Source organism: Typopeltis vanoorti, chromosome 20, assembly GCF_054136105.1.
Source record: "Typopeltis vanoorti isolate ZY-2024b chromosome 20, IOZ_Tvanoo_1.0, whole genome shotgun sequence".
Lineage (NCBI taxonomy): Eukaryota > Metazoa > Arthropoda > Arachnida > Uropygi > Thelyphonidae > Typopeltis > Typopeltis vanoorti.
Window position 1 is genome coordinate 46375554 of NC_143568.1, and position 24546 is coordinate 46400099.

The 24546-nt window shown below is 32.5% G+C and overlaps 1 protein-coding gene across 1 annotated transcript; it reads right to left on the bottom strand.

Moving 5' to 3' along the window:
- Positions 1-15929: 15929 nt before the first annotated feature.
- Positions 15930-19847, bottom strand: nito (RNA-binding protein spenito). The gene has a single exon (XM_090410067.1). The coding sequence runs from the start codon at positions 19723-19725 to the stop codon at positions 17161-17163; it is 2565 nt and encodes an 854-aa protein (XP_090266193.1). The 5' UTR covers positions 19726-19847; the 3' UTR covers positions 15930-17160.
- Between the last annotated feature and the right edge of the window lie 4699 nt (positions 19848-24546).

The window sequence follows — 24546 nt, forward strand, 5'->3', positions numbered from 1 at the left end:
GTATTTATCAACTTTGGACTTTTTTTTTTTTTCAGACTATGATTTACATTTGTAAGTGATTAAAAAAAAAAAAAAAGAAGGAAAGTTACTGGGAGAAGGGCCAGCAGCATCTAAGCATGGCTAACTTGCCTGGGGAAAAAAAAAAGTTAGAAAATTCCTTCCATCACAAGAAAAATTTAAATCGAATGATTTTTTTTCTCCCCATTTTCATAAGGGAGGTATAGCAAGTCACTCTATCATTGAAGCAACCAACAAAATGGGAAAAGTTAACATCAGCTAGCCAGTCAAAATTAACAGCGTGAGAACCAGAAATGAAACATTTATCTTTATTAATTTTACTATAAGAGAATCAAGGTTAACTCTATATGTGAAAGTTTCAAAATATACAGTGATTATATATAATTTTAATAGCATATTTGCTAATTAACACACTGCTATTATATGTTTTTGACATTTAAAATGATTTTATATTCACTGTAATTGAAAACTGACATGTTTTTCAAACACAGAAATCTGTTAAAGAAAATTAACTTACCATTTAAAAATAAACAACAAACTGTTCAATGGGAAAATGTGCTGAATATTCAATATGCAAATGAAGCAGAAAAGTAAATCAAAAGACATGCACCTCCACTGACTAAATGGCACAATATTAACTGTGATATATTTAATGCAATGAGTGTTTATTTGCATATGAGTTTTAGTTATATAGATATTTTTAATTCACATTACAAAAATAACTGCAATTATTTTTGTAATGTGGACTTTTAGCATGTTTTTTAATATAAGAATAACTACTAGAAAAGCTTATATAGAAATGTGATTCCAGGTTCACAAAACTACTCATGACTATTTGCTGAATAAATACCAACTAAAATATAGAGCAGTGATTTCTGAAATCCCTGCTCTACATTTTAGTTGGTATTTAAAAGTTATTAGTTAAATATATCAACCATAGAAAAATGGTTCATATATTTAACTTAACAATATTAGGTTATTCAGAGAAATATACTATCCCACAGAAAAAAAGGATGAAAAAACAATCATTTATCAACGTATCAGCAATCAGTGGCATATCACTTAATTTTCAGTTAAATGGATTAGGATATTTAGAATTACAGTAAGGCATAGAGAAGTGTATCAAGCCTGTCAATTATATTTGTTCAGATGTTGAATTATCTGTTTTGTGAAAAAGAAAAAACTCTACCACCTTATCCATGAGGACAGATGACTCGGCTTTGGTTGAAAGGATCCAGAAAAAAGGTTTGCTGCATTCTTGCTGAATCCAGCAAAATGCCAAAATTGAGAAATATTACATTTAACTAGAATTCTGGAAATATTAACCACAAGCTTTTTTTATCATGAAAATACCAATGTTAATGAAAAGAGACTGCAAACAAAATAGAATTTGGACACTAAATATTAAAATTGATTATAGTCCATAAATGACTTTCAGCTGAAAGTAATACATATAATTAAAGACGCCTATCAAAAGACAAAACATTCCTACAATTCACATACATAAATAGAAAAAGGAAAACAGATAAGCATAATTAACCTGAATAAGTAAAAAATGTAAGGCCTAGATAACTTCATTAAAAGTAAATTCATGTTCATATCTCTGAACCATATATCTAAATAAGGAGATTATAATAAAATATCATCAAAACTCAAATGCAAAGAGGGAGGCATTGGTTGTTGCAAAGCAACTAAAGTTGAGCCTAGTATGTCTGCTTTAACAGACATACTGGGTTCAACTTTAGTTTGCCAGTACTGGCCAGACAGCATATCTGGCCAATATGCAGGCTTGATAAATGTGAGTTTCCAGGTAGGGGAAAACCCTTCCACCTCTGTATGAGATGTGGCTTATCTTGAATCAAAAATTCCTTACAAAATGTTGATGTTCCAGACAGGGTATTCAAACCAGTCTTTCGAATTTGAAGAGTCATACCATTTTTGCAACCAAGCAACCAAACTTCAAGTAGGATGAAGTTTATCATCAGAAACCAGAATTTTCACTAACAGATAATAAAATTAACTAATGAACTCCAGTAGGCTAGCCACAAACAAAAAGTCAGATGACAAAAAAATATTAAATACCTACATTTATAACATGTTCTCTTTCCAACCATGAAGGTTTGAGAAGAGAAGAAGTGATGGACGGAGATATTATTACTACTACTAAGAAATCTAGATAGCCTGCAGATTCATTGCAGTAGGTGAATCTAGACTTCTCAAAATAAATACTGAAACTAGCTCTGAATGCATTTCAACTATCAGCTACAGGTACTCAATTTAGATGAATGTATACTTCTGACTACCCATCAGACGAAACTGAAAATTCTACATAAATTTCTAAATCTGTCTCTGGTAGTATATTCCAGTCTATACAAATCGATTAAATATTTCATGTGTCTGAATCACAGACATATGATAGTGTAGTAACACATTTATTTGAGGTGAAGGAAAACATGCTGCACGAGACCAGTGAGGTCAAAACTTTCTGGTATGTCAAAACTACAAAAATAGAAAATTATTTTCAGCTGGCAAGCCATTATAAATATCATTGGGGTAGAGCAGTTAGCAATCATACAAGATGGTGTAGACTCATCGTAAGGTCTAGACTCATTATATAAAAGCGTGTAAAAGCATGTATATGTTTTAAATGTAAAATAATGATCTATCCATTTTGCTAATTGAGTATCAAAATTAAAAATGATTGTTAGATTGGATACAAATTAAAAATGTAAATAAGAAAACTGATCAGTACAAAAAAGTCCTCTAGAGGAATATATTAACTGATTAATACAGCACACACACACACTCAGATTGTCATTTAAAATCAGATTCTGAGAATACAGCATTTTGTTGCCAAATCATTATATATGCTGAGAAATACTAACCATGACTACTAACCAGAAATACATCCATGACATATTATTGCACCCTCCATAGAATCAGCATGCCAATAAATATCTCTTGCATGCTATAGAGTCCATCATCATTATCATAATATTATCTTTGATTACAACATAAACAGCATGACAAGGGAACATAAAGGAAACTGTGCAGAGAATCAATAAGGAAAGAGGTATAAGTGGCTTCCTGGCTTGGCCGAGTGGTTAGCGTACCCGCTCTCCAGCCAAAAGGTTGCAGGTTCGAATCCCGCCGTGGGCATGGATGTTTGTGATTGTCTGTGAAAGTACTAGTGGTAGTAGGTGGCGTTAGATGATGAAGGTTGGTGGAGTAGTGAGATGAAGAGTTGTAGAGTAGATACTCTCCTTGATAAGTCTTTGGACTCCCTGGAGGTGTGATGTAATAATAATAATGCATTTAATACTCTCCTTGATAAGTCTTTGGACTCCCTGGAGGTGTGATGTAATAATAATAATGCATTTAACAGGTGCCTTTCCAAATGTTTTGTGTGCAAGGTATATTTTGAATTTGTATTATAGATGCAATGAATTGCATATGATGAATAAGAATCATGAAAGTGTCTTCCCAACCCACAAAATAAAAGGCATCACATTGTGAGTATATGTTTTTGGCCACTAACTTAATTTCAGAATAAGATTACACTTGATTTTTTTTGGACCAATAAATTTAATTAGATAATTAAACTGCAGAGCATGCACACACAACAATAACTAATGAAACACATGCTCCATGTGTATGATGTTACGCATCTTTTTAATTTTATTATATTTTATACGTTTGTTCTATGTACTAGTGACTTTAAGTTGTCGTTACCGTTTGCATGTCCTGAAGAAGCCAAACAGCCCAGTTGGTGAAACTTGTTGGCATAATTTATTGGTCAAAAAAAACCCCAGTGTAATCTTATTCTAAAATTAAAAGGCATCACAATTTAAAAGCATGTAAAACTTTTTTCTTTTTTTTTTGCTCCATATATCATATATTACCAAGGAGTTAAATAATGAATACCAGCCTGTTGTTTTAAATTTAAAAGTTAGAAATAGTGTCCAAACTTTATGGTGGTGAGAAATTGAAATTGTATACTGAGAGAATGGGCTGATACATCAAATTTGTAAAGCTTGAAAGGTTAAATGCACTTTTTTGAGATTGGATCTACTGAGATAAGTCTGAAGGACCCTTGATAATAATAATAAAATTCTTAGAAATAAATTTGTGAAATTAATTTATTTCACAAGCATTCAGCTCTGTAGCACAATCACAAAGATGACATGACATGTCCTCTAAATAGAAAAACCAAGATTCAATTCCAATCTGAGACATGAGAAACCTTTTTAAAGGCTTTTCAACTGAATGAGTTGGAACTGCTTCAATGCTGTTGCTGGAAACTGCTTTTCTCTCCTCAAAAGCAGAGAAGAGCTGGTCAGAGAACACAATTAACAAACAATGTACTAACCTCATAATTTTAGTTGCTTAGGCAGTAATTCCAACCAATATCAAAAAAAATTTAAAGTAAAATCAATACAACTCTCAATCTGATGATATTAGTTTTAAGATTCCACATATATATGGCGACTGAAGGTAAAAAGAATGTAACATAATGCAACATGGAAGGAATGCTATCAGAATTCCACTTCCCACTATTTCAGTGGGATTCTAAGTGCTGCTGTTGTTTGAATAAAATGAATAATAAAGAGAATTTCTGAAACTTTCATAAAATGTAGAAACAATTTTAACAAAAAGAAACCTGACTAAACTTAATGCTAAAAAAAAAAATAAATAAATAAAAGTATATCTCCATTAATTAAAGGAGTCTGATTTGTAACAATCATTTTACTAGTGCTAGGGAGAATGGATGTGAATACAAAATTAACAAACAATCTTTGATTTGTAAAATTTTGAATAATATGTTAAAAAAAAAAATTAAAACTTCTAAAAATGAAATGTGCATTACAAACAATGCATAATTAATTCATTTCAGATCAGTACTTTAAGTTACAATATTCTACAGCAGAAATGAACTACCTGTTATATTCACTTCCTCCATATTGATGCATAAGTGTACATGACAATATCTAGTTAAATTGTCATGTCATGACTGACAAACATTTGAAGCTAATTTTCATACTTTAAAAAAAAAATATATATATATATATATATGCTATATTACAATTTTTATGAACTAAAGCTTGTAAATATGCATTTATATTTTTAAATATAGAACAAAACAAAGAAATCTTTGTTTTTCTTCTATATTTAAAATATATGGGGTGAGGGGACTGAAAAGTTCTGATAAACACCTAAAACAAAAATGACTAGTTTGTGCAACAAGAGAGACTTTTCTCAGAGGATTGCAAATGATGATGCAACAGCACTGTAACATATGTATAACACTTTGCAGGAAATATATAGAATAATGTATAAGTTAAATGGTTCCACCTCAATTCCTTCATGATGATTATAAAAACTTTTCGGCACACCCTTGTATGATATATAAACTATAATACACTTTTTGAACAAAAAGTGATAAAGATATTCTTATCCTCTCTCTCTCTCTGTGTGTGTGTGTGATAAAAATGAATCTACAGGAATATATCAATGCAGCACTATTCACAACTTATTGAGATGCAATCTTCTGCATATTAGTTTATGTTAAGCAAAGCAAGAGGTCTGTAACAATAAATTATAAAAGAAATGGATGCATGTTGCAATAAATACTGTGCTCAATAAAGTCACCTATCTAGTTGTACCAAAAAAAAAGTCCCAGACAATTTCAAAATTTTTTTATATCTCACATGTTAAATTAATTTAAACATTTTGGTTACATACAATCTTAAACGACAGGAGTGGATGAAAATATCTTATTACAGCTTGAAATGTTTGAATTAAACATTGGCGAATGATGGGTCTAGTGATTCCATGGAGGTTACTGTAGTAATAATAATTACTCAAATTTTGATAAAACTCGGACAAAACACTAACAACTGAAGAGATGACTGGAATTATAATTAATAATACTTTTAATGATATTTGTAATACTTAATTTTTTAAAAACCAATTTTCAAAGAAATACATTTATGTAGTATTTTAAGCTCTTGAATAACTACACTGCTTCCAACAAAGCCATCATTCTTCATTGATATATGCAACAGGTGTTATGACTTTTTCATAAAATAGAAAAAAAAAAAAAAAAGAAGTGGTTTTTAATATTTCAGTGACAGCAGCAATTTTGAAATAAAACTTGTAAAATTCCATATTTAATTTGTATTTTTAATTCCATCTTCAAGTCCATACTATCTGTGCAACCTGTAATTTAAACGTAGTGAAACATTAAAAATGTTTCACTACGTTTAAATAAAAAGTCCGATTTAGGATGACCTGCAACGAGTTCACGAAACACCATTATAAGTATTCTTTACTGGAACACTTAAAAATATGCTTCATCCATTGATTAAACTTTTACCAAAGTAATATAATAAATTTAGTTTAATCCTTTATCCAAGTGTGACCAAACAAAGTTTGCACCTGAAAGTATCTTCAGGACTGGGGAAAATTGGTACAACACTGGGCAATTCGTTGCAAAGGTGGAGCAAGCTAACATCACTCCTATCTCAGTATCTCCCATAATGCAAAACACATCTCCTTGCAGATATGTATAATGTTATGCATTAAGGGAAGGGCCACTACCCAGACTAGTTCTGACCTTTATTCAGTGGGAGCCAGGCCCTAATGGAGATACCAGGCAGAAGCATTAGCAAGGTCATCTCTATCTATAGGATTTGCCAAACAGTGTGTCACCTTTTTATTAAATTACTCTGGATTTAGAAAAAGATGTTGAAAGTTTATTTTTCACTTGGTTAGACTATAATAAATTTAGTTTAATCCTTTATCCAAGTGTGAGCAAACAAAGTTTGCGCCTGAAAGTATCTTCAGCACTGGGGTAAGTTGGTACAACACCGGGCAACTCATTGCAAAGGTGGAGCAAGTTAACGAGTTTCCCGGTGTTGTACCACCTTACCCCAGTGCTGAAGATACTTTCAGGCACAAACTTTGTTTGCTCACACTTGGATAAAGGATTAAACTAAATTTATTATAGTCTAACCAAGTGAAAAATAAACTTTCAACAACTTTTTCTAAATACAGAGTAATTTAATAAAAAAGTGGCACACCGTTTGGCAACGCCTATAGGTAGAGATGACCTTGCTAATGCTTCTACCTGGTATCTCCACTTGCTGGCTCCCACTGAAGAGACCTCAATAAAGGTCGAAACTAGTCTGGGTAGTGGCGCTTCCCTTAATGCATAAAATATTATACATATCCACAAGGAGATGTGTTTTGCATTATGGGAGATACTGAGATAGGAGTGATGTTAACTTGCTCCACCTTTGCAATGAGTTGCCCGGTGTATTTATTATAGTCTAACCAAGTGAGAAATAAACTTTTACCAAAGTAAGTTATAACTAATTTCAAACAAAGTTTTATTTCCCTACCAACTACATGCACAATATAACGTATATAGCATATAACAATTTATAGAATAATGTTATTACTATCTAATGGAAGAGGTTATTACACTCTAAAATTTTTAAAGTATTTAAAAGGGTGAAATGGCACATTTTTTTGCCATAAAATTTTTAATGTAATTATCTTTCTCAGCAGCATGATTCAGAGTAAGTAACCAATCACAACATGGCATGTGAATATCAAAATATCTCAGCAAACTAATATCAACTAGTTTTTGAAGCAAACCAGTTTCAAAAAGGGATAAGAATAAAAGGGAAACAGAGGATAAAAACAAGCTGCTATTCCTAGAAACTGTATAAAGCCATCATGAGAGAAAGAATAATGATAAATGATTACATGAAGAGTGACAGAACATTTCCAGAGTACCTCCCATGAAGCTAGACTCCAAAGAAGTCTAATAAAATCAATGCCACTCTTATGTAAATAACTAAAAAAATGCCTTCCATTTCCATTCATACCCATTCGAATCCTGATAAAAAGAAATTTACAATACTATAACTGTGATCAGAATTTATGAAAGAAAAGCAAGGGATGGATGGATTAGCAATAGTTTCCTGACTATGAATTCAGGATAAGACTTCACAATTATTTTTGTACACAAGCCAAGGATGATCTTTGACAAGGGACAAAAGGAATAGTACTGAATCCACTGCAATCTTGTTAATCGAAGTTTGGAATCTTATGCTTTAAATGTTGCATTTCAATGTAACAATCTTCATTATTAATCTCTTACCTCATTAATTTATAACTGGAAAAAAAAAGAAAAAGTAAATAATACACAGCAAATTTCTATTTAACATGCAGTAAATACATATATGGTTATGCATTTTCCAGTTTGTACTATTAACACATCTCTTCCAGTCAGTCACTTGACAGTTAAGTAAATGCTGCATGAAAACTATCATGCAAGTTACTGAAACTAGGTACTTTATGCCACAATGTAAAGTATTTAATTCAAGTATTGCGAATTAATTTCTCTGTATTAATTCAGTTATTCTAGTAAAAATTTACTACTTTTCAAAATTATATAATCAACATTAGATATATAACAATATATTTTTGCGAGAGCTAATTCAATTTACAGATCTAAATTTATCCAATCTACCCAAACATAAAACATTTAATAGTGGTATTTTTGATGCAAACTAGATTCAAATTCCCACAAAACTGTCTGGCAGAAACTGCCTAATAAGTTCAGATCAATGAAAAGTAATTCCAGTTATTATTATTACTTTTATCTAAATTGTTCCAAAGATACAACAGGTCTACTCTGTAGAATGATGAACAATACATGCCACTCCTAAAATTATCAAAGAACCAGATGAAAACTTTATAAAAGCCACAAATTTTAATGGAAGGGAAAATTTTTAGATAAGCAATGGGATGCAACATTAAATTTTAAAAGGTATTCAATAAGTTTTTTTTTCACTATTTAATAGTAACACCACAGAATGGAGTATTAAATTAAAACATAAAAAATATGTTGATTTGCTATAAAATAGCCTCTCTGTTGATTTATAATAACATATATTAGTAGACCACTATGGAAGAATAAACGGCCTGGCTGTAGAAGGGCCAGAAAACAAAACTTCTATTCTCTATTCCCTTACTTTACACAGCCTTTTATGCAATTTTCAGAAATAAGTCTCACTTCTCCCCCAGCTAAGGTAAGTGAATATAAAATGAGATTTTTTTTTTTTTTTTTTTTTTTGAATAAATGAAATGCAAATGTCGATCAATGAAATGTATATATTACTCACATGATTATTCAACGCTGTAAATTATTTCATAGAATTGATACTGAAATTCTACTATCATTAACAAATTACATATGATATTCAGATCATCATAATTAGTAAAAACTGTTTATTCCAATTAATAGAATTGTTTTGACTTTGGAATACAAATTCCTATTTAATTTTGTACCAATACTAGCATCCAAAAAACTAACCGAAAGCATTAGTATATAAGATACTGATACCTGTGAACTGTTTCGTTTGAAATGAAAATTCGAATCAAAAATAAGGAAAAAATATACATTACTGAATTATGAAATCCAACATTACAACAAAGCACATCTTAAGGGGATAAAATAATAATATGTAAGTGAAATAGTGCTAACTGTTGATGACAGAGAAGAATTAGAAAGAAGGCTTCAGGCTTGTGTAATCAAAGTGTTGCTTACACAAGCCTGAAGTTTAAACATACTAATGAATAGAATTATGGATGCATAAGATTAGATGTATCATATACCTTGGTTCCATTATACGTAGCCACTTAAATTATTTTCAAAAGGAAGTGATTAAATGAATAAAAACAAAAATAGCACAAATAAAAGGAAGTTAAGTCAACAGAGTAATATTACATAACAATATAAAACTAAAAGAAAAGTTATACAAAATGGTAATTAGGCATACTTTTATGACGGATTAAATGGAATTGTTGAATTATAGGTAAAGCAACTAAATAAGACCAATATACTTTATTGACTGTTAATTTGCAAGTATCTTCTGGCAATCTGTTTGTTTTTCAGGATGAAAAACTGTTTACATGAGATCAGCTAATTCATTCATCAATTAAATAGCCCTTTATAAAAGGTCCCTAGCATCCTAGACAGGATTCAAATCCAAATTTTTTCCAACAAAGAAAGACCTTTCCTTAGGTAAACACTAAATAGTGAATCTAATGGAGATCATATTCTCATCTTGTGTGTATGATCTCCATTAGATCATACACACATTAGTGACAAAAAGAAAATGAATATGTTAGAAGAGATCTGGAAGTTGTATCTAAAGAGAAACTGAGAAAAAGTAAAATAAGAATAAACAGATATATCAGAAGCCCTCATTATGCTGAGAATGTAATACAGTGAGAAAAGGAAAAAGCCAAAGGATGAAATGCAGAGATGGAATGACAATGGAGAACATAACAGAATGCAGTGTTTCAGTGGATCTAATCAATGGTAAAGCAAGCTCCCAAAAATGAGAGAGAAACTGAAAAATGAAACCTAGTAATATGAAATATATATAGAGGAAAAAAATAAGATTTTGAAAGAAACTCATATTACCTTTGCGCAAGGAAGATCCAGTGATCATGATAATTTGGATTTATCCCACAGAGATGAATAACAAATAAGGCAGCCAATATTTTATGTGTACATCTGAATTATCTCTGCAATATTGTTTCTATTGCAGAGATAATTCAGATGTTTCTAAATGAAGTCATTTTTAGATATACCAGTTATTCTAGTGAATTCATTCACTCCTAATTACAGACCTTAACATCAGCTTTGGATATGGATTTAAAAAGGAGCTTTATATTTTTCAAGTAGTAACTGCTTTGTACCAGTTACTAGTATTTAATTACTAGAATGTGCAAGAAATGGCTATTAAGATAAAACATTTTGAGCTCACAACATTTCTTTGGATGAAAAACAGACACACCATTTCTGCTTTAAAATATAAAACAATGTTATGATTCAAAATCGATTATCTGATTCTACTAGTCTTCTAAATTATATGCTTTTGATTTATGATGTTAATTTAGAAGAGAACAAGCTATCAAATTAATTCAATTAAAACCAAAAATAACAGATTTGGTCACTGGAATTTTTATGAGGATGGAGAAATCCCATCTCTGAAAGTTGCATAAATATAGGGAAGGTGATGTAGTAGTTTTTTTTTTTTGCTGAAGAATAACTGCAGGGTGGAATGTGTTGCCAAAAGGTTGGGTGAAAACTATAAAGGAATTTAAGATGTTTTAAGGCACACTGTTACAAGTTAATTAGACCTCTCTCAATGAGTCATTTAACTTCATGAAGTGATGATAAAAATATTTTTCTATTTGAAAGAAATTAGTATATCAAAAATGGTCAATATCCAAAATTGCTCCAGTATGTAATTTTTGTGCTACTTATTAAACAAATATTATTTTCCCAAATTTTAACTACTTAAATCTAATGTGCGATACAGGAACGTTAACGATAAATGCTAACCTGTTTTTCTGTGCAAATGTTCAAACAAGCTACTGTAGAATGCTCACAAGACATCACTGTTAATAATTTATTATACAATTAAAATATATTATCAAAAGTATAATAAATTATGCATACTTAAATGGAGATATTGCCATACACAGACACACTCAGGACTAACAAAAATTAGAAATTATTTCATAAAAAAAATAAATAAATAAATAAATAAGGTGAATACCAAGTTGCTTCTAAATCTAATGACATTACTGCCTACTTGTATCTAGAGTTGTGACCCAGAATTCAATATTTTGTTCACTCCATGTGCAAAACATATGAAATGCTACCGTTCAATCATTCCTCCATGGCTGATTTTGCTGTGCATTACTTATCTGGGAAGGAGATCCAAGTTCAAATGATTCCTATGATTAGAGAAGTCCTGATCAGAATTTTTCAGGCAAGGATAAGTTAAGAGAAAGAATCACCTCCATTTCAAGTGTCTTAGAGATGGAAAAGTTTTTCCCTAAAGAAGTCTATGAGATATGTTATCTCAAGAGATAACAAACCTTATCTCTTGAAGATGATGTCAAATCAATAAATTTCTCAACATAAAGTTATCTAAGCGTTAACTTAGTCATAAATCTCTTAGCACTGTATAATACAAAATACCTTAAGATGAAAAAGATGATGCAATTCAAATCTGAAATAATTCCATATACTACTTTCTAGTTATACAAACAGGAAATTTATACAATGGCAATCAGAATTTCAAATGAAAAAAAAAAAAAAAAAATTTAAACCTCCAACAAGTGAGAAGTTTATAAAGGATGGCTAAAAAGCATGTACATGTGAGAGGGAAAGCTGATAAAAGAAAACAAACAAGTATGGTAAGAACCAAACAATTTAGCAGTATCCATAATAAAAATTTAGAATAATACCCAAGTATTAAAATTCCAAACATTGTATATCCAAAAACAATGACAAATAAAGCTAATTAAATATTTCACTATTCACAAATGTTTTTGTTGCATCACAAACTGCATCAAACACTGCTATATTCACCTTTAAAATCTTTCAGTCGTAATTGTGAAAAATTAACAATTTTAAAAGTACAAAAACAAAGTCAATCATCTTCTGGATCCTTCAGTGGCGCACAACTTTGATACTAAATGTATGGAAAAAAAGGAATGCAATCTTAATAAAAAGAAAGTTATGCTACAAGAGCATTATCAACATGAAATGAAGAAAAATATTTAAATTTACTGAAGTCTAAAGGAAAAAATGAGTAAAATGTTAAAACGAAAGGAACAGGCATATATTTGCCTATCTTTCTACTTATGCCAAATAAACTAGAGAGGAAAAAAATTAACAGACTAAGAAATGAGATAAAAATGTAGTGATTTATGGATTTTCATTAAAAATGAATTTTATTCCATTAAAGAATGTTGACTATTCCTGGCATTAAAAAAAATTTTGATGACAGGCCAAGTCAAATTAGCTTTACTACTCTTCTTGATGTAGCTAATTTGACTGCTAATTTGTAATAGCATTCAGAAAACTTTCGAAACATAAAATGTTAAAATTAATAAATGTGAAATATGGAATAAGTTTTTATTACTAAACATACAATATTTAGTCCAGCATGCTCAATATTAAGAACCTACTTTACACAAAATCACATTAATGAAATGCTTTTAAACATGCACACAACTTTTAACCTCATTTTAAATATAAAATTTAATATCTAAATCCAATACCACTTAAATTTAAGTGGTAGCTTAGATAGACTGCAAGAAATTAAAAAGTTTCCCTATTTTTTGTATTAAATTAGTCTCCAATGGATGATTAATTTGCAAATTATTACATGAATTATGTATGCAATAGTGTGTGATGAAGGGTGCAAGGAGTAGATGTTTTACATGGAGAACTATGGCGAATGCATTATGAGAATATGTTGTGAATGCTGGGAGTATTATGGATTTTACAGTTCAATATGAAAAATGTCGTTGGATGAGTGAACTGCCCATGATGAGTCTGCTGACTCCATGAAAATTGGTGTGATGATAATAAAACTTCTCGAGTCAGTATCAAATGAAAATAAAAAATATCATTTCTGCTGCTAAGGCAATATTCTTCACATATACTGTTAATTTTATGCATACATCCCCCCTCCATCTAATTTAGGTTAAGTATCAGTTCCATTCAATATATGACAATTTTCAGGGATATCTATATCTGAAAGTTAAAATACAATCTTATATGCATTATACATCCATGACAGAGGAACTGTTAATGATGAAAATTAAACCACAAAAGCCAAAAAGGTAACTTCAGTCAACTAATAGTAAAGTCTCAACCATTGCATCATATTTATTTAGAAATCCATTCATAAATATATACAGAAAGTATATTCTTTTTATATTTTTAAATATACCTATGCCTATGTAAACTAAGTGCTGTCAATGATAACATATTTCCAATTGCAGTTTCTGCTGCATATTTATGTTTATTATGGCTTTTATATGCTTTTTGACAGATGCTATATATAAAATAGAACAAAAATCTGTATCATGCAGAAAGTGTTAAAGCTTTGGCAATATTGTGAGTTTTCACCATTTGGCTGAGGCAAAAAATATATATATACTAATATATAATTGGATTTAACAGACTGAAAAATTAAAATACTTTTTATGGCTTATATGCAAGTTTATTACTTTTAAAATCTGGAATCATTTTAAATTCAAAAACTTCACTTTGTATTTTGTCATACACTTATTATATAAAGTATTTATTATTAAATAATACATGGTTGCTATGTGAGAATAAGCATAAAGTTAAGGTTTTTAAGGATTTTATGATCCATAAATAAGTTGCACCAAGAGCATTAATAATGCAAGTATCAGGAGATAGAATCGAGTTGCATTGTCCCCTCTTTAAAATGTTGTGTCTAGGTTTTATCAATATATTAATTTTGTCCCTATAATAAATATATCCATTATTCTTTAGTATCTACATTTATTTGCTAGCATTTTTTTTTTCTTTGAATAATAAACAATTACACACCTGGGTCATTTTCTGAAATGTTAATAATATTCTCTTGTATTTTTAGTAGGTAATTCACTTCAATTCTCAATATCAGTAAAAATTAGTCACAATGTTTTAATTGAAATATTCTCTCTTAGAGGGAAAGGGGGAAATAAATGTTGCCTGAAATGAAAGAACTTGGTTTATCACTTGTAAAACATTTATTGCATGTAATAATATATAAAAAAATTATGCGCAAAATCTATACAAAATTCTTGTTTTGCTTGTGTGGTCGCAACAGTGAGGTGGGGGGGGGAGGAGAAATGCTAACAACATTTTGTATGGATGGCATATAGTGTGATGATAGGAACAACGTACCACCAGCTCATAAAGGGGTACTCTTGCCAATTAGCTTCCCATGATACTGATAGAACCAATATTACTAAAACTGGAACAGAAACCATATTTAGATGATCTCCACTGCCTAATGCGAGACCAACATCTCACTTAATTAAGTCTGAAGTGGCTTAAACTATCATTCTTGGTCTCTATACAAGAATCCTACTATAAGTATAGTGTGTGTGTGTGTGTGTAGATATAGGTGAACAAATGATTAATCTAGAACTCTACTATAATGGGGTTAATCCTTAGTACTATAGGTTTATAATTTCATACAATTGACTGTCATAAATGTACAAAATGGACTGCGATTACTTTTGAAAATAGGAAAGTAGTATTTTAATATGAAATAAAAATTGAATTTTTAAAAAATACTGAAAAACAGACTGCATACAAATATACTGTAGATAATATTTATATATATAGATCAAATAATTTTGAATTAGTCTAAAATTAATATTTTAAAAACAGCTTTGTAGATCATATTTTCTTTTAGTTATGAAAAAAAAAAAAAATTCAACACTACAACTTTCTTAAATATGCGCAGAAAATTTTACTCCTAAAAATATCTGAAAGAAACTGAAATCAATGTGTTCAAATTATAATTAATGAAACTTCAAACTATAAATACAAGTTTATGACTTATAACTCAATGCTACTTTCCAGTGTGCGTGCTAATAAATTATTTTACACTTTAATTATTTGCAAACAATTCACATCAAACTTTCTATGAATGTTTTGAATGTGTTTCTTTTTTCGCCCTCCAACATAATAGAAAATGCTTTATTTAATATTAGCACACTTATTTAATATTGTTCTTCCCACAATGATCTACATGCCACTATAGAAAATTAAAAACCAGAAAATCAATTTTAAAAAGACTCAAAATAGGCAGAGATCAGATTTTAAGGCAACCAGAAACATTGAATTTCGCACTAATCTGCAAACAAATGAGGTTTGCTAATGGAAAAAAAAAGTAGTTATACTTTTTAACTACTATTTTGTAAGCTAAGCAATGTTTTTTGTACATAAACAAGTAGTACAGAAACACAGTTAAAATAAATAATTTTTAATTGATTTCTTTTCTAATAAATTATATCTGTACAAATGCCCTGTTGTTTACAGTATATACAAATAGATGTGTGTGTATATAAACTATACATGGTGTTTTATTTTCTGTTTTTACAATTTCAAAAAAAACTGCATCATACTACAGTGAGTGATATAAAAATCATATCTGAAAACACAAACATGAGGCAATTAGATATCTTATTAACAAATATTTCATTTGTCATTTCTTAATCTTCGTTCAGAATTACATATTTTTGAAAAAACTTAATTCGCAAATGACAGGATATCTTGTTCTTGATTATGACTCACACATCAGACAGGTGGCATACATTAAGTAAATATTTTTACAGAAATGTAAATATTTTGGTAAGATAGGGGAGGAAAAAACCCTCAGAGATAACAGAAAAATGTATATTAATGAAGATTTTTCTTTCCATAATAGTGGCATTAAATATTACACTACACCATGTTTTCAAAATGAAATCTTTCCATAAAATTAAATCCACTGTATCTAAAAATATCTCACTTTATACAGTCAATAAAACATTGAAATTTCCATGGTCTTAGAAAATGTAAAAAATTCTCATTTTAAACTTTTAGAGTCATTCATAATTATTTGTATTAGAAGCTTCAAATTTTTGGAATGTATTACACAAAAATAATAAATGGGTGAAGAGTATCAAACCAGCAAATAAAAATATAGTATAGTTCTGTGCCCAAGTAGGTGTGCTTTACACTGAAACTGACAAGACAGGATTACTCAGACTACCAAAAAAATAAAATAAAATAACAAAAAATTCAGGTAGTGCTCTTTTCTTTTTAGTTCAGTTTTCGTAGTGGGATATTTCCCCAATCAGAAATGCTGAATATGTAAATATATGATGCTTGTGTGTGTGTGTATGTGTATATATTTATATATATATATACACACCCACCCACACACACACATATATACACACAGACACACTATGATTTAAAAATGTGAGAAAGTGAATTCTGCAAAAAAAAAAAAAAAAAATGACATTAAAAACATGAGAGGTAGCCAAATATGATCTAGCACAAGCAACACGATGAGAATTCTAAGCACTAGGGTAATGTAAGTAGCCCAACAAGTGATTTTCTAAACAATTCTTTACAAGAAAGCACGCACGGAATCAAGTATGTGTGTATGTGGCATGGCATTTATCATGCATTGATCTAACTCTTTCCCTGTGTTACACCTGTCTGCAACACTTATAAACTTATGAACCTTTTACAACCACTACTACTAAGTGATCATCTTTAGACGATTCTCCAGTTAAATTTGGTGCAATGCGTCTCAATAATTCTAGAGCAAATGAACAAGGAGGGAAAGCATACAGAACACCTCCTTCCTTTCCGTCTTTTTTTGTGACACCAGGAGGCAATGACACAACACCTGCTGCCTCTTTCTGTTTGAGATAAGACACCAAGTTTCTCAGAGGCCGCTGCTGAACAGAGTTACACTGATCATCTGTTGTCTGAGCAGAACCAGGAAAGGTCAATAACATACAATAGCCATGAGTGCCAATTGCAGTGATTTTGCGAGAAACATCTTCTAATTTTGATGGATCAAGACGCAAACGCTGTGTTATACGTAGCATGGGAACTTCAGTACCAAGATCTTTCATTAAATTATCAACTAAAGAAGGATCACCACTACATACATGCATCCGTGTATGAAAAGCACTATTTTTCAATATCAAACCACCATGCCATGCCACAGGACAACATTTTGCTAAGTCTTGAAGATTGGTCACACTTTCTGCCACAGTAACACCACTTTCTTGCAACATGCTTTTCTTCTTGTCCTCACTTAATGCACCATCTGATTTTCTCGTCCTGCCTGAAATACCACTTTCATCATCTTTAACATCATCGTGATCAATATTTTTATTAGAATTCCTTGCATCATTTCTTAGTGAAGATTCACTATTTAAAGCACCACTTTCTTTGGATGATTTTCGGTTGGCACTATCTTCACCACGACTCCTTCGAGGAGAGGATGCCTCTTTGCCACCAGACGTCCTATCTAGGTCACTTCTATCAGGGGTGCGTGAGTGACGTGCATGTTTGTAAGACACACCACTATCATCACCACCACCACCACCACCACGTCCTGTCCTAACATCAGGCCCATCATCATCTGGAGTTCTTGGCCTTTTACGTCGTTCACTACCACTATCACTTCTGTTTCCACGTGTATGCTCATCCCACCAAGGCTGGTGGTTATGACTCCATCCACGATAATCACCAACACGATCATCATGTTCTAAGGATGGCCACTGATCACGGTTTTGATTCCTTGGTGGGCGGTCATAATGAGAGTCATATGGCTGATTGTTGTGGAAGCTGTTTCTTGGCCACTGGTTGTCAAGACCATAATAGTCTGCTTGTGCTGCAAGATCACTGTGAGCAACGCTTCTACGTGAAGGACCATATGGGTCCTCTTCTTGATATCCTAAGCCTCTTGATGGAGACTGATAATAGCTGTATGGCCCTGGATCAGCAAAATCTACCCTTAACCTTTTATCTTGTCCACCCAAAGGAAAGCCCCTCATCTCCTGGCATGCAGCTTGTGCTGCATCAATACTATCGTATTGAATATACGCATGATTTTCGCCTTTTACGAAGTCAATTTTACGGATAGCTCCAAAGCGATCAAATTCTCTCTCTAGATGAGAAAGGGAAGTCCAAGGACCTAATCCTCCCACCCATATACGCGTAGTAGGAGTGGCTTTACCATAGCCAATTTTGCACTGAAATTTGCCAATATACTGTCCTGACATTTCTACCTTTGCTCTGTGAGCCATATCAAGATTCAAAAATTTAATAAAGGCATATGCATTACCCTGACCAGGAGGAGGGCGTTTCACATCAATGTCCTCTACAACACCATAGCGTTCAAAGATTCTACGAAGTTCTGCTTCTGAAATTGTAACTTCGAGATTTCCCACAAAAAGGGTTCGTGTTGCTTTTTCATCTTCTTCTGGAGGCACATGGTGCAAATAATTGGGAAATTTTTCTTTCTTTGATTCTTCGCGACGATGTGGATGATGATGAAAGTCACAGTGCAGATCTCTACGTAATGGTTCACGATGTGGAGGAAATGGTGCAAGATTATTTCTTTCAAGACTATTTTGACGTCCACCCACTGGGCGTCTGCCCATACTACTTGTGCTTGCTGATGAATGAGCAGGTGACACACCTCGAACACCAGCATGTGGAATATAATCGGGACTCATGCTTTTGTTTCGACGACCAGACACACCCCTTTCAAACACAGGTTCAACTTGAGCTGGTTTATCAAATAAAACAAGTCGTGGTTTCGCACGACGGGCATCGCGAGCATCGTCAAAGTTTCGAAAGTAAACATATGCAAGTCGTTCATTTGAATCATGGCACACTTTCACACTCACATCACCAAACCTGCTAAATTCCCTTAACAGAGCATCACGAATTGCTGCATCAGACACTTTATGATTAAAATTTGTAACACATAAAATCTTGTATGAGTACGGAGTACCACGATCACATTTCACATTTCTAGAAAAATTATCGTACACATCACGACTCATAACACTACCACTGCGGCCAACTGTCATACCTCTTTCCGATGAGGGATCTCTTGTGCGCCCACGTCGTTGTTCGCTGGGAGATTTGTTTGACCCTCGCCTGTCCCTTCTATCTGGAGTACCTCTTTCGCGGGGACTGTCATCGTAACGAGACACAGAAGAATGAGAGCGTTTACCTTTCACCGGCGAATCTCTATCTTGCTGTCTTTTCATTCTTCAGCGGTGCTTAATTATAATAACCAACACTTAAACAACATTCGTAACTACCAGATTACTAGTAAATTAGTAAATACCTTAACTATACAGCACTCGAAGAAAACAAAAATTACAACAGCATTGTACTTCAGCTTCTCCCAGAGTGGGGAAGTTAAGCCACATTACATTGTTGTAAATGTATTCATGTGCCTATCTACAATATTAAAATAAAACTGGATAAAAATGTTCATCAAAATAAGAAATAATCACATAATTCACCGTGGATTAAATTTTTATTAAAAATCGATGATTTTGCGGAAATTGCTAGAATGTGCTTGAACTACTTTTTTTATCGCAAGCGAAAACTATTCAAAGAGTACGACGTACTAAAGCACACGATAAAGCAGGCATGGCCGCTGCAGCGATCTATGGTGTTTTCAGGTTTTTCATAGTAGCTTTAAATTTACTCGATATCCCGAATGTGTTGCATTGTATTTCTCGTCTGTAAGCGTACCTTTTTGTGATGATTATACGTCATTTTTTGCACATCTCTGTAAAGAAATTTACAAAATTGAAAGTATTTGTGTTCTTTCAAAAGAAGAAAAATATTTTTGCCGTGTAGAATTATATTTTTATCACGAAGTTCATAAACAAATACCATACTCTCAAATATAAACAGTGGCCATTGTGTGTTGTTATTCAAAAGTTACTTGTTTGTCATCAAACTTTCAAGTATAAAGTTAATTCCTGATTACCAGAATTCAAGTCACGTTTGTTTCCTAAATGTGATTTGAATTCTGGAATATATGTTGGCATAATCTGTATATCTGCTAATTATAAGATAATTCACTACTGAAATTAATTTTTAGGAGTTCTTTATTTGTATTTATCGCCTATACAAATGAATAAATAAATATCGCGGTTTGCAAATATTGTCTTCTTATATCTGAGGATCAGTATCAATATAATTTCCAAAATAAAACCGACCGGCTTAATAAAAATATAAATTATTATCTCTCTTCTGAAATAAAAAAAAAAATCGATTTAATATAATAAAAATGTGATTTATTGTATCAGTTCGGAATTTAAAATATAATCAAAACTATGTTTCCTATGGAAGATAAATTTCATTTCACAGCCTGAGGAGGAATTTCCAAAATAAGCATGAAGAAAATAAATAAAAAGCAAGAAATTCAAAAAAAAAAAAAAAAAAAAAAAATCACGAAACACGTGAAATATTATTATTATTATTATTTCGGGCAACTCCAAGGAGTCGACAGACTCATCGAGGGACGCCCTAACGTCATGTCAAGAACAACTATTCGACATTCACAGAGTATCTATCATACCTCGCCTTGAACTCATTCACAGCCATAGCACCCACAACAGATATATTATGTATCATAAAATTATTCAGCAAAAGAAGACTAAAGATAAATATATAATTTTGCACTCGCTGCAAAAATGGATCAATCTTATAAATATTGATTTATATACGAATTGAAACTCTGCACAAATTATCATATTTGAAGTTGTTTATTAAAAAAAAAATCAGCTAACGCCTTTTTTATTCCCGTATACGAGGAGTAGGCGAGGCCATTTAGCCCTATCTAACTTTTGGAGACTGAGTGGGCAGTTCAATCTCCACTGGTACCAATCAGAGATAGATGGCCCAAGGCTATCACTAATTTAGCGGTACTCAGTGAAGAGAGACGGCTCAAATGTGCCGCCATCTCGTGGTTCCTAACCCTAACACAATATATTTAATGTCTGAAATAATGTGGGTTCTACGGTCGATTTTCTTGAGTTTACAGGACGAAAAACCCGAGTTTTCGGGAGGAAAAACCTGCTTGCCCGTGCCAGAGATCGACTAACTCGGGAACCGATCGAAAAAAGGCTTAGAAAAATTTCCTCTAGTCGCCGACTAGACTCAAAACCAAGTCTTCCTTCGTGCAGCCAAGCGCCGTGGTTGGCAAACGCCACATCCACTGAGCTACACGGGCTATTCCTGACACCTCCAAGAAGTCCGAACACTCATTATGGGAGGACACCTACAACTGTCTCAACCACTACACCGAACCTCTACTACGAATCATCTCCATCTACCGCCCAACTTCTCCACAACTGGTATTTTTTTGTCTGTAAATTGCGTGTGTTCTGAAAGGCCGATTTCTCTGTATGCGGGATGAAAAACCCGAATTTCCGAGAGTAAAACCCTGCTATGATTTATGCTCATGTTTGGTATTGCTATTGGTATTTATGTTTGGTAATGCTTAAAATTCAGTTCTATGAACTCTCTCTCTCTCTCTCTTCTCTCTCTCTGATTATGTGATCGAATGCTAAACATGAAAATGTAGCTCGGTGCAGTATCTTTCAATACAGCATATTATCATAACTTCAGCATGGAACAATAACTGTGTAATTGTGTTTGATATTTCACCAGCTGTAATGATCAGAAAACTACTGACAGAGAATAACGCTGAGAAACTTGCAAGCAAAGAGTATTTTTAAATATCAAGCAAATCGTCACTACGGGATTCCACCAGATATAGGCATATGTCTGAAGAATGTTGATGACTTTTTATGTTAAATAATTCAATCAAGTGCCAGGTTGGCAGAGTGGTCAAATATTCGCTCTCCAGCCGATAGAGTACTGGTTTCATTTCTTCTGTTGGCATGGACAAATCCAGTATAAAACTACCTAAGAAATTCGGTGGTTCACGACAGAAAGAATTTCCAAAATAAGCGTGAAAGAAAATAAAAAGCAAGAACTTTCTGGAAATTACTGCAAGTCTGAAGTAGCTTGAAAAAAGTTCCATATTTGCTTTATAGTATGGTTTCTGGACTAGGTAAAAAATAAATAAGAATGTATAAAATTAATTTAAAAAATCCTCAGCTACACAAAGTACGAATATACTATAGGTTTACAATATTTCGTGTGTGAAACTTACATGCGAAAAATCGAAAACTGTTATTTACATTTCAAAATATAAATGCAAGGCCTGTGTAACTCAGTGGAAGTGGCGCTTGCGTCCTCTGCGCTTGGCTGCTCGAAGTTAGACCTAGGTTCTAGTCTGGTCGCCGACTGGAAGAACTTTTTCTAAGCCTATCTACGACCGGTTCCCGAGTTAGTCGATCTCTGGCACGGGCAAGCGGGTTTTTCCTCCCGGAAACTCGGGTTTTTCGTCCCGTAAACACAAGAAAATCGACTGTAGTACCCACATTATTTCAGACAGTGACATATCTTGTTAGGGTTAGGTCCAAGAGATGGCAGCACTTGTTTGCCAGCCTCTTCATCGGTGGTTGCTATAATTAGTGATAGACATGATCCAGCTATCTCTGATTGGCTACTGGTGGAGATTGAACTGCCCACTCAGTCTCCAAAAGCTAGATAGGGTATAAAGGCCTCGCCTATTCCCTATTAGGGAATAAAAGGCATTAGTTGATTTTTTTAATATAAATGCATTAAAGTTATGAAAATATTTCCATATTATATACAACTGATATAAAGAGAATTACGCGAAGGAGGTGACATGACATCATCATAGACACCTTGCTAAATTTATTCCAGGATGTATGGAATACAGAGACTTGGCCTTCTGATTGGCAGACTTCTGTCTTTCTACCTATTCCTAAAATTGGAAACAGCAATAAATGTAGCAACTACAGAACAATAAGCCTTATTAGTCATCCAAGCAAAACCCTGTTAAAAATACTATTGTCAAGAATTGAAAAAAAATAGAAAGCAGACTATCAGATGAACAAACGGATTTTCGGAAGTCCAATCGACCAAAAAAATACAATCAACCATATTTTTACAATACACATACTAGGCGAAAAATACATAGAACATAACAAAATAATCTGTCACAAGTTTTTAGACCTTCAAAAAGCTTTTGACTCAATATGGCATGAGACATTATGGAAAATTTTAGAACATTATGATATTGACAACAAAATCATTAGGATTATTAAATCTCTTTATTCCTCATCTGATATGAGAATTGAAATTAAAAATTACAGCAGTGAACTGTTCCGGGCAGAACGTGGGGTAAGACTGGTAAGATGTATCTTGTCCCTTCTTCATTTTAATTGTTTTCTGGAATATGCCATAGATGAAGCTTTTCATGAATATGACACTGGAATAGTAGTTGGTGGACTAACAATAAATAACTTACGTTTTGCAGACGATATCGATCTTCTTGCAGAAAGTGAACAAGAATTACAAGAGATAACCAGCAGCGTTTTCGGAACATTAAAAAATATGGATTATACATAAACCTACAAAAAACAAAAACAATTATAACCTCAAAATCACATACTGAATTCTTAAAGATACAAATTGGCAATAAACCAATTGAGAATGTAAACAAGGTCACTTATCTAGGAAGCACGTTGTGTCAAGATGGTCGTTCAAAAACCGACATTAAATACAGAATTGCTAAGGCAACCATGGCCCTACAGAAGTTAAAACCAATGTGAGGAGATAACAAAATAGATCCCAACCAGACTAAGACTATCCTATTGTATGGTTGTGAGGCCTGGACTTTATTGAGGGAAGATGAAAGGAGGCTCCTACCTGAAATGAAAACTTACAGAAGACTTTTAAGAATTTCCCATACCGCTCACGAAACCAACGAAAATGTCCGAAAACTGATTGAGTCAATAGACGGGAGCAGGGCCGGCTTTACCGACGGTGCAAGACGTGCATTTGCAAGGGGCGACAAGTTTTTTTGGGGGGGAAAAGTTGGCATAAACTATATGAAAAATAAGGGAGAAAAGGGACGGCAAAATATGCTACCGCACCGGGCGACTACAAAAAATAAGGGAGAAGGGGTG

What these genes read in the sequence shown, in the direction of transcription:
- nito (XM_090410067.1), bottom strand. Translation starts at nt 19,725, where the DNA reads ATGAAAAGACAGCAAGATAGAGATTCGCCGGTGAAAGGTAAACGCTCT.